Source organism: Carcharodon carcharias, chromosome 4, assembly GCF_017639515.1.
Source record: "Carcharodon carcharias isolate sCarCar2 chromosome 4, sCarCar2.pri, whole genome shotgun sequence".
Lineage (NCBI taxonomy): Eukaryota > Metazoa > Chordata > Chondrichthyes > Lamniformes > Lamnidae > Carcharodon > Carcharodon carcharias.
In genome coordinates, this window is record NC_054470.1 from 135387933 (window position 1) to 135400163 (window position 12231).

General features: G+C 42.3%; 2 protein-coding genes across 3 annotated transcripts in view; one reads left to right on the top strand and one right to left on the bottom strand.

Moving 5' to 3' along the window:
• The first annotated feature begins 375 nt into the window (after positions 1–375).
• On the top strand, positions 376–1563 carry LOC121276790 (probable G-protein coupled receptor 150). The gene has a single exon (XM_041185336.1). It carries the CDS (start codon positions 376–378, stop codon positions 1561–1563), a length of 1188 nt encoding a protein of 395 aa, XP_041041270.1.
• Positions 1564–2702: 1139 nt separating this feature from the next.
• arsk (arylsulfatase family, member K) overlaps positions 2703–12231 on the bottom strand; it is a 90847-nt gene continuing 81318 nt past the window's right edge. For both annotated transcript variants that reach the window (XM_041186824.1, XM_041186823.1), the window contains exon 9: positions 2703–3284. In XM_041186824.1, the coding sequence (XP_041042758.1) occupies positions 3035–3284 (250 nt within the window). In that variant the 3' untranslated portion in view covers positions 2703–3034. The remainder of the gene's footprint in view (positions 3285–12231) is intronic.

Sequence of the window (12231 nt, forward strand, 5' to 3'; positions counted from 1 at the left end):
GAGACCGTTCAAGTATCACAGTATCACATCCATTTCACTTATGTCAAAGGTTTTGTTGCACTGCAGCAACAAGTCGATGGAGACGGCAAAGGTTTGACTTTTGGAAGGGTCTGAGAGAAGAACATCTTTTAACATTGAACTGAAATTATTATGAAGAAAGAAAGCAGAGACGTCATACGTGCTCCCCCTCCAATACGAAACATTGGGTTACTTACACTCATCGTGTCATCAGGTGACGTGGTTAATATATATTTATATATCAGTACAGATATTAATGATCTACGGCTCTTAATCTTTCGGTTCGAGCGGAGAAGGTGAAGTTTTACACTGAACCGTGACAATTGTATAATTGAAATAACGTGTTGTTTAATGGAGATGGTGATGACCTTGGACAGTCCGGTTCAAAGAACCTTTTTTCTGATTGCCTGGAGTATGAATTCATCAGGTAATGTGAGCGAAGTTTTTGAGCTCCCGTTGTACAATAAACAGACCAGAATCATCTGCATGGCGATCATTTTCATCCTGGCTTTGATAGGAAACCTGTCAGTGCTGCACAAGATCTGTTGCAGCAAAAGCAGGAGGCGGAAAATTGATTTCCTCATCACTAACCTGGCTATGGCGGACCTCTGTGTCTCTATCCTTACCCTGCTGACTCAGATCATTTGGGTGGTGTTGGAAAACGAATGGCTGGCTGGAGATCTCGCGTGCAGATTTTTCAAAGTTTTCCAGGTTTTTGGTCTGATTGCTTCATCCAGCATCATAGCACTTATCGCGTTGGAAAGGCACCACGTAATAGTCAACCCACTGGACCCTCCTCTCCCTACCAAGATTTTGACTGCCATATCTTGGTTCTGTGCTTTTGTGCTTTCCGTCCCCCAAGCCTTTGTCTTCAAACTGTCATTACAGGAAGACAAAGAGAAATGCCAATGCACGTTTGGGCACCTACCCAAATGGCACTTCCAGATGTATATCATATTCGGAGCTGTTACTGTCTTCTTTGCTCCCTTTTGTATCCTGTGCGTGGCATACACAAGAATTCTCTGGACCATCTGGAGGAAGGAGCAGCACATCGAAAACTGCAAAGCAAGTAAAAACGCTGACCAGGGGCAACAGAGGAGACCAATACGAATAATCGCTGCTAACAGCTCCATCCCAAGAGCCAAGGTGAAGACACTAAAGATGACCCTCGTGATTATCATACTCTTTATAGTCTGCGGGTTACCTTATTTTATCATGGAGATGAAAGTTGCCTTCGGGGCCATCACTGAGACAGACACCAAGGCGATTGCAGTCCTGGGAATCTTTGTGGTTTCCAACAGTGCCGTCAACCCATATGTCTACCTATTCTTCAAGACCAACAATACCTACTTGAGACGACTGGAGAAGAACGTGTGCTTCGCCTGTCTGAAAGATTACAGAGAGAATACATTTCACAGAGAGCTGTACGCAGTTGGGAAACGAGTAGAGCTCTCCAGCAGCACCACATCTGAAGCAGACACCACCATCCACGCAGTACCTCCGTCTCCCAACAGCAAGCCCGCATCCTGTGATAATTCTATCTAAAGAGTGCCCACCTAACTGGCATTGCTGGCAGTAACCGTTCAAATATCGTTTCCCGTTTTATTAAAATATATTAATTATTTTAACAGAACTCTTTGGACTATTCCAAACAAGTATATATATGTGTGCAAATGTAAAATAGTTAAGCCTTCGATTATTTCCCTCCTATTAAACTGCTGTTTGGTTTTGAATAAAGAGATCATCACATTTTTTTTTATTTCGGCAGGACTTTATAGTAGAAGTATACTATTCTTCCTGTATTCGGTACGATCAGCTCTTTGATTGGGTTGTTATCCATTCGTCTTTCACTTCACGAAGGCTGGAAACTCAAGCCCCAAAATGAGCTCACCGCTCCTGTGGACACGTTGCCAATGCAGTCTCCCTAAGCAAATGGATCAGGTCTCATTCAGATTCAGCAGAATTAAAATCTGCGAAACACTGCCGCAATTTAACATTCACCTCATCGGCTGCAGCTTACAGATATTCGCTGACTTGGCCTAAATAGACAAGTGGTTATGGTACTGGGCTTGTAACCCCAAGATCAAAAGTTCAAATTTCACAATGGTAAACTATGAAACAATGTAACTTCATCTGAAACAGATAGAAACGTGTTTGTACTCGAAAGAGTTACAGATATTCGCAAATCATGTTTTGAAGTGTTGCCTAAAACAACACGGGATTTCGGGTACTTTCTTAGGCTCTATGCTTTTAAAAATATCAGTTTACGACAATGCGAAGAAATAATGCTGTTTATATCAGAGTTAGAGACATTTTGTTTCTAATTTTCTCCACAGCTTAAATGTAGATCGATAAAGTTGCCGAATGTTTCAGATTGGCTCAAAATTGCCACCAACAGCGAGGCAAATGTAGTTTACAATAATTAAAAATACAACTACAACAACTTCAGGTGAGGGCAGACATGCAATTAAATGCAGCAATCAAAAAGTTACCGTTGAAGATGTAGTACTCCACAAAAACTGCATCTTCTTGTCTGGCTCCTCATTCAAAGTGACGAAGCAGAGTGAGGTTCCTGTAGATACAAGGTAATCTCACCACAGAAAGTTAGGTCAAGCCCTTTCAAATCTTAAGTGTTGTAAAGTGGGGCATAGTTCGGTAGGTTTTAAGGTATTTGTAGTCTTAGGTAGTTCAACAGTTATTTATTAACTACTATTATTTATGAACATTTATCTACTAGAAACAATATACAGAGGTACAGTAAAGGTCTAAGCTAGGAACTGTCTCCAGGCTTGCTTCTACATACAGCTCTAACACTACAGTAACCTCCTGGTGTGGGTCATGTGTTCTCTTACATCACTATGTGGGTGATACTGTACTCAGTCCCATGTTAACCCTTTATGTGCCAGACCCTTATGCTACACCTTCTCCAAGTCTTTACCCAACGTATTTACAAGTTATCCCGGTTTACCCCATCTATTTACATCATTACCACTACCCCATCTCGCCCCCGAGTCCCTCAAGTCTCTGAGTTGATAGGTTCAGGCAGTCTGGAGGCCTTTATAATCCTTCCATATCTTGATCGCACAATTGTCAGATGAGTGGTAGGCTCTGTTGCTGCAGGTACATTTTGCTGAATTGGAGTTTGTTCAGAGAATCTGGATGTCTTTCTCAATTTCGCTCCACTGTACAGTGGAAGGGACCATTCAAGGGATGAGGAGGAGGCTCCTCCTGTTTCTCCAGACTGTAGCCTCTGGGGTGCCAACCAGCTATAATCAAACATATGAAACAGGAGCAGAAGTAGGACATTCGGCCCTCAAGCCTGGTCTGCCATTCAGCAAAATCATGGCTGATCTGTCTGTGTTTCAAATTTACATTCCCATCTGTCCCGATAACCTTTCATTCCCTTGAGTAATAAAAATCTATCTACCTCCGTCTTCAAAATATTCAAACACAGCCTCTACCGCCTTCTGAGGCAGAGTTGCAGAGTTACAGAATCCTCAAGGGGAAAAAAATTTCTCCTCATATCTGTGTTAAAAGGGGGACCCCTAATTTTAAAACAGTGCCGTGTAGTTCTGGACCCACCCACAAGAGAAATCATCCTTTCTATGTCCACCTTATCGAGACCACTCAGGATCTTTTATACTTCAATCAAGTCACCCCACACTCTTCTAAACTCTAGTGGAAACAAGCCTAACCTTTCCTTATAAAACAGCCTGCTCATTCCAGGTATCAATCGCATAAATCTCCTCTGAACTGCCTCCAATGCTTTACATCCTTCTTTAAATAAGGAGACCAAAACTGCACGTTATTCGAGATGTGGTGTCACCAATACGCTGTATAACTGAAGCATAATATCCTTACATTTATATTCAATTCCTCTCCTACTAAGGGATAGCATTCCATTAGCCTTCTTAATTACTTGCTGTACCTGCATACTAACTTTTTGTGACTCATGCACTAGAACACCTAGATCCCTCTGCAACTCAGAATTCTGCAGTCATTATCCTTTCAAGTAATACTCTGCTTTTTACTCTTCCCGCCAAAGTGAACAACTTTACATTTTCCCAAATTTTACTCCATCTGCTGGGGTTGGTCATCGTCTTTCTGTATGATGGTGCTCTCCCTCTCTCTTGCTCTCTCAAGGTCTTTAATCCAGACCATATTGTCCTTTTGTAGTTGGGGAAAGTGTCTGGTGCAGTACCTTTTGTTGTGGGCAGAAGCCTGCTTCTGCCTGTAGGACTGCTCTCTGTCTTGGATGTCCTGATAATCCTTGGCTACCAACCCTGGTATTAGTTTCTTCAGCAGGATTGGGAGTTGCATGTGGTGTTTTCTGCCCATCAGGGTGACCCCTAATTTGGACGGGCTAGGCTGCATTGTAATGGAGTGGACCTGTAAGCAGTGCCATTTGGAAGTCTGGTTTTTTTTAGGGGGGCATTTATAGTTCAGGCCTCTCTTTTGGCCTCCCCGTTTGACTCTGGGTATCTTGGGGAGCTGGTAAGGTGGTGGAATCTGGATGTGATGGCAAATTGGGAGAAATCACTTGTTTGAAAATTGTGGGCCGTTGTAGGACACAATCTTGTCTGGGATGCCGTGGCTCGCGAACATCTTGCAGTGCTTTAACCATTGCATTTGTGGTTGTTGTGTACTGTTGCTTCACCTCAACACATCTAGAAAAGTAATCCACCACAATAAGGAATGATTTGCTGTTGAAGACGAATAAATTGATGTCCAGCCTCACCCAAGGCCTGGTATGGAAGTGTGGGGGTATAAGGGGCCTCCTTTGGTCCTGCTTATGCTGTGCACATATTTGACAGTTCACTACCATGTCCTCAATTGCCCTGGAAATGCCTGGCCAGCAGATGGTGGATTGGGCCCTACCCTGCACTGGTGATGCCCAAATGGCTCTGGTGTATTTGTTTGGAGGATCTCTGGCTGAAGGAAAACTGGGATGACCAGCTGCTCATTGTAGACCAGGAGATTACCAATGATAGTAAAGTGTTTTTGTTGTTTGAGCCAAGCTTCATGGTACCACTGCTTGGTCTCCGTTGTCGCCACCCTTGTTGGCAGTAATGGCGATGTGGGCATGCACTTCACTTTGCATTTGTTTCTGGCGAATCTGTTGGAGTTTACTTGCGGCCATCGGCAGGTGGCTCCTTGTCAACTGGGAGTATACTTCAAGCTCCTTGATCAGATTGACATCCTGTTTTGTTGGAAGATCCACTGTGACTCTGGAAAGCATGTCTGTCATTGTTTTGTTTTTGCCCTGGAATATACTATCTCGTAGGCGAACCTCTTGAGGTGTAGGTGGGATCTCAGGATTCTGGGTGGCATCTTTGCCAGTTCCATCTTGTCTAGTAATGAGACCAGTGGCTTATGTACTTTTTCAGTTGTGACCTTTAAATCAACGATGTAGTTTGAAAATTTCTCACATGCCCACTGAACAGTGAGGATTTCCTTTTCAAGGATGGCGTACCTCATCTCTATGTCCAACAGTCCTCTGAAGCGTCGTACAACGGTCGGTGACTTCCAATAAGTTGCTTTTGAAATAGGGCTGCTCTGAGGCTTAAGGATGAAGCCTCTGCTGCAATGGTGATGGGCAGGGATGGGTCTTTATGGGCCTGAATGTCGGCTGAAAGCAGCATTGCCTTGATACGAGTGAATGCTTGCTCTTGATGTGGTCTTAAGAGGTATCTCAAAGGTTCTGTGACCTGTGCCAGATTTGGTAAGAATTTTGCCAACTGGTTCACCAGCCCCGGGAAACTTGATGTCAGGAATCGAGGAAGTGGTCAGGAATTCGCTCATAGCTTTTGTTTTCTGTGGGTCCACAGTAATGCTGGCAATATGTTCCAGGAATCGAATTGATGTCTTTGAGAACTCACGCATCTCATTCAGCATAGCCCTGCAGGCATGCTAGGACTGCTGGGAGTCTTTTGTTGTGTTTCTTCACTGTTGTGCCGTGAATCAAAACATCGTTCATATGGCAGGTGACACCCTTTAGGCCTTGCAAAATAGCCAACATTGTTGTGTTGAAGTGTTTCCGGTGCAGAGGTGATTCCAAACTGCAGGCAGTTGAAGTAGAACCTGTCAAAGAGGGTAATGAATATGGTCAGCATCCTGGACTCTTCAGCAAGGCCAAAAGCCACTGTTGGTGTAGAGTTTTGAAAACACTGTGATCTTAGAATTTAATCAGGCTTTTGTTTACTGAGGATTTTGGGTGTACTTCTTTGGTTCCGGCTTTATTGAGCTGTGTCAAGTTGACCCAAATATGGATGGACTTGTTCAGTTTTGGGACTGGGGCTTTCGCAAACACCATGCAGTTGGTTGTGTGACTGGGGAGATGACCTCCATGTTTGTCATTTTATCATGAGTGAATGGAGAATCTTTCGTGGCGTGTACAGGCACATGGGTTTAGCACACTCCCTCAGTGTGATTTTGTATGTGCTCTTCAGTCACCCCAATCCTGTATAGTGCTTCAAAAACTCCTTTTTATACTTGAAGCCAGACCCTCGTTGACTGACCTCATCAATTTTTTGTAAAATGTTAATGCTGATGCAGGCTTTTTGGCTGAGCAGTGAACAGTCCTAGTTGTGGATCACAAACAAGGTCTCTAGGATTCTTTTGTCTTTGTAACTAAGTGTCTTCTGCTGAATACCTTTCACTGCAAGTTTAATGCCTCCTGCACCATACAGGTGTGTTGTGAGTGGCATCAGCCATTGGGTCACCAGCCATGGTTCTCTGTCTGATAGGACCATAATACTGGCTCCTGTGTCCAGCTTAAAGTTTGTGAGATGGCCATTAACCAAAATGTCTGCATTCCAGAAAGAAAATCTAGGATCCTTGACCTTACCCAAGATGCATGGTTGTATCTTCTCCTGTTGTTCTGTCTCGATCTCGTGAATCCTCTTGGGACCTTCTGTACGTTTTGATGTTTTGGCTTTGCACAGCTTTCCCAAGTGCCCTAAAGCAATGTGCTGAAATTGCTGGATATTGATCAAGCCTGTGGGGGCGCTTTGTTTCACAGCGCTGGCATGGTTGCTCTACTTGTCAGTTAGGGCATTGCTTCCCTTGACCTGGAGTGTCCCTGTTTCACTAGCTGGACAGTGAGGGTTTACTTTGTACCAGTTTGCTTTCTCCCCTTAATATGGACGTGCTGCAAACAGATTTCAGATTGCCTGACAATATGGATGACTTTCTCAAGGGTTAGTTAGATCTTCCTTCGCTTAAAGCATGTCTGAGGGGGCATCATCCACTACTTCTACAACTATTCTATCCCTGATTAGCTTAGATTTCAGGTCACCATAATCACATCCTTCAGCTGTTCTGTACAACTCAATAATGAAGCAGTCGACAGGTTCTCCTGGCTGCTGGACCCGTTTTATTAAATTTATCCCTTTCAAGGATTGTGTTACTTCTGAGGTTAAAATAATTGTCAAGTGATTTTAAAATTTCATTTTTTTCAGATAATTTATTGATTCCATGTCTAGCTATTGTATCATCGGCTATCAGGCCTTTGGAATAAAGCAGTGTGTTAACTTGTTCAGCTTCTGTCTCTTTATCCAGATCTGAAGCAATCATGTACCTAAGGAATCTCTTTCTCCAAAGTCCCCAATTTTGTGATTGATCTGGGCCTTGGATAAGTCCAAATTGATCTGGAAGAGTAGATTTCTGATTCATGATTAAAATATTTAAATTGCAGGTTCAGCTTTAAGAGGTTTCTGAAAATCCAAGACTATGCCACCTTACACTTCTGCATTAAGATTTTTCCCGCAGTTGCCAATTTTGGTGGGCTCCTGCAGTAACGGTGTTCACGATCTCAGCGTTTAAATTTTTTCAACAATGGCTATCTGGATCGACTGGTTAGACTCTTTGCCACTTTAGCACAACATTCGCAGGTCTTGGAAGCGTTGAACCCTGGGTTTTGCTGGTTCTTAAAGCTGTCTAGTCTGTCACAATTAATTTTTGATTAATTATGTTTTTCTTTGTTTAGCGTGAGCTCAGCCACTGCTGAATCTTGGTTTCTCAGACTACGATTTAAAGACCAATATCTGACTACTGCAGTATTTTACTTTATTCAGGACTTGTTGTCATCCAGGAATTTTAAATTTTCAACTACCCCTGCTAGGTTTACTGACTCTGTACATTCTGGATGTTGAAGTTGGACTTCAGTTTTCTGCTGCAGTGGAGAATTTAATTTCTGCCTTCAGCTTTCAAGGCTTTCTTTGTTGTTTTTTCTCTGGTGATTTCCTTCTGTGCCTTCACTTCTTGAGCATTTCTTCAAGTCAGAATGCTTGTTTGATTTTGCCTTCAGTTTTCCAGGATTTTAATTTTCTTAGAGTCAGAGTTATACAACACATCAGGCCCTTTGGCCTGCCTTTACCATCTCCTCAGGCAGTGTGTTCCAGATTCCACCCACCTCCTGGGTGAAATCTTTTTTCCCTCAAATCCCCTCTAAACCTCCTGCCCCTTACCTGAAATCTATGCCCCCTGGTTATTGACACCTCTGCTAAGGGGAAAAGTTTCTTCCTATCTACAGCCGCCATAATTTTATATACCTTTATCAGGTCCCCCACTCAGTCTTCTCTGCTCTAAGGAAAATAAACCTAGCCTATCCAGTCTGTCTTCATAACTGAAATGCTGCAGCCCAGGCAACGTCCTGGTGAATCTCCTCTGCACCCTCTCCAGTGCAATCACATTCTTTCTATAGTGTGGTGACCAGAACTGCATGCAGTACTCCAGCTGTGGCCTAACTAGTGTTTTATACAGCTCCAACATAACTTCCCTGCTCTTACATTCTATGCCTCGGCTGCTGAAGGCAAGTATCCCGTATATCTTCTTAACCACCTTATCTACCTGTGCTGCTGCCTTCAGGGGTCTATGAACATGTACACCAAGGTCCCTCTGTGCTTCCTAGGGTCTTATCATTCATTATGTATTCCCTTGCTGTGTTAGTCCTCCCTAAATGCATCACCTCACACTTCTCAGAATTAAATTCCATTTGCTACTGCTCTGCCCATCTTACCACTCCATCTATATCATTCTTCAATCTAAGGCTTTCTTCCTCACTATTTACAATACCACCAATTTTTGTGTCATCAGTGAACTTACTGATCATACCTCCTATATTCACATCTAAATCATTAACGTACACTACAAACAGCAAGGGTCCCAGCACCGATCCCTGCGGTACACCACTCGTCACAGGCTTCCAAGCGTAAAAACAACCTTCGACCATCACTTTCTGCCTCCTACCACTAAGCCAATTTTGGATCCAATTTGCCAAATTGCCCTGGGTCCCATGGGCTCTTACCTCCTTCTGCCACCTCTGCGAGGTTTTGTGTTGTTTCATTCGTTGCCACTATGTTAAGATGTTGGGTGTAGTTCGGTGAGTCTTAAGATATTCATAGTCTTAGGTAGTTCAATAGCTAAGTATTTAGAAACTACTAGAAACTATATACATAGGTACAATAAAGATCTAAGCAAGGAGCTGTCTCCATGCTCACTTCTACACACAGCTCCATCCAACACTACACTGACCCCTAGGTGCAGGTCGTATTCTCTTACCTCTGTGTGGGTGGTGCTGTACTCAGTCCCAGTTAACCCTTTATGTGGCAGACACTTATCACTTGATTAAATAGGTATTTAGTGTGGTATAAGTCATAATTACTGACAGTCAACCCTTCTGGCATTGGAAATTAACATTAAAACTGTGGAGTCTCAATTAGTTTTAGTTTTAATTGGAGACTTTTTAATTCACTATTCTAACTTACACTTCCTTGTTCAGACCTTGCAATATAATTCACAATCCTTCAATCTGATTAGTTAAGGAGATACACAGGTGCTTGCATTGTTCACTTAGATCCTCCATGCCCTGTAAAGGCCACTGCACCATTTTCAACTCTCACTTTCAGCAACTAGCCACATAAAATATCATGGAGATTAAATGGGCAAGGGCAGGGCTAACTAATGGTAAGTATAATTCATTGATCCATTACAGGAATTTTGGACCATTGCCTCTTTATCACCATTTAAGTCTCCCAACTTACACTGGCATAGAAAAAGACGTGGCAGTATGTACACTAGCATTTCCTTCCTTTTTCACGCCAAAGTACATCATCCTGTGGCCAAATTAAATTCATCATGTGAAGAAATGCAAACAGAATTTCAGTCCTACCAGCCATGGCACGGTTCACTTGAGGTATTGTACCAGAATTTAATTTGATTCAAAAATGTACATTGTTGCATTTATATTTAATTTGCAATGTTTTGGCTCTGTATATACTTTTCCTCAGATTTATAATTTAATGCAGTATTTCTATTACCATAGTAGTCAAAGTAATTGCATCTATATAGCACCTTTCATGACCTCAGGACATCTCAGACGTGCTTCATAACCAATTAAGCAATTTTGAAGTGCAGTCATTATTGTAGTGTAGGAAATGCATCAGCCAATTTGCACACAATAATACCACAAACAGCAATGCAATAATGACCAGATTATCTGACTTTTAGTGATATTGGTTGAGGGATAAATATTAATCAGGAAGAACCCCCCAGCTTTTCTTCATGGAATCTTTTACATTCACCTTAGAGAGCAGATGAGACCTTGATTTAATATATCATCCAAAAGATGACATCTCTGATGGTGCAGTGCTCCTTTAGTAATAAATGCTAGCCTCGATTATGTGCTCAACTCTCTGAAGTGGGATTTGAACCTTCAACTTGTGACTCAGAGACAAGAATGCAACCACTTAGCCATGGCTGATACCTCAATTTGACCATATATGCTGATAGCAGGAGTGTTACATGAAGTAGAAAGGCAAATAATTTAAATAGGGGAGTGTCACTGGACTAGTAATCCAGAGGCCAAAGCCAAATGCCCTAGGGGCAATGATTCAAATCCCACTATGGCAGCTGGTGGAATTTAAAAATTCAAATTAATAAATCTGGAATATAAAACTAGTCTCAGTATCGGTGACCATAACAACTATCATTGATTGCTCTAAAAACCCATCTGGTTCATAACTGCCCCTCAAGGGGAGGAAATCTGCTGTTCTTACCTGGTCTGGCCTATATGTGACTCTAGACCATCAGCAATGTGGTTGACTCTTAATTGCCCTCTGAAATAGCCCAGCAAGCCACTCAGTTCAAGGGCAGTTTTAGGGATGGCCAACAAATGCTGGCCTTGCCTGCAACATGCCATGAAAAGAATAAAGAAAAAAAATCAACTGTTATTCTGTAGCTGCTTTATTCAAATTACCCCTTTTAATATCAATATATTTGCACAGCTTAATGTGAGCTCTTTTACAGACATGTATATAACCTTGAGCTGGTAGACCACTGATGCATAATGGCACTCCATCCAAATGTGAAACACCATGTGTGCACCTGTAATTCGACCCTTCAGGTAATCTTTGTAATATGCTAGTTGATCTCGTATGGCCTCACATAAAGGGAATCAAGATCTGTACAGTATTTTATCTTCATGTTCCAAATAATGTGATGACAATACACTTTTAAAACAGTAAACAAAAATTACTATAATGGAGATTAAAATGCATGGAATAAAAATTAGACTAGAGCAAAGTTTTTTTTATACCATAGGATCATAAAAAGAAAACCAAAGAAATTAATGCAAACCCATGCATCACAACTAAAGGCATGCTGCAGCACAGCTATGCAACCACCAGTGAATTGATAAATTTATAGAGTAGCAGGCAGCAGAAGTTATTTGGTTAAGACACCAGCCTTACAGCAGTGTTTCTTTTTTATAAATAGAGAAGGCAATGGCTTTGATCTTGCCAATGTCAAATTGGAGGAAATGGCGGCTCATCCAGAGCTGGATCTTGGAAAAACAGTCCAACAACATAAGAGGTAGTAGAGGGGTTGGGAGAGGTGGTGGTGGAGATAGACCTGGGTATCATTGGCAACATGTGGAATCTTGTGCCTTTGGATGATATTACCTGGGAGGCAGCATGAAGGTGAGAAATAGGATTGGGCCATGGATAGTTCCTTGGAGGAATCCATAAGTGTTTGCACAGGGTGAGAAAAGAGCTATTGCGTGAAATTCGTTAGCTACAGTTGGATAGATAAAATGGATCCAGGTGAGGGCATTCCAACTCATTGGACAGTGGAGGAGAAATGTTTGAAGAGAATGGCCTGATAGACTGTGTCAAAGGCTGTGTAGAGGCTGAGAAGGATCAGGAGGAATTGTGC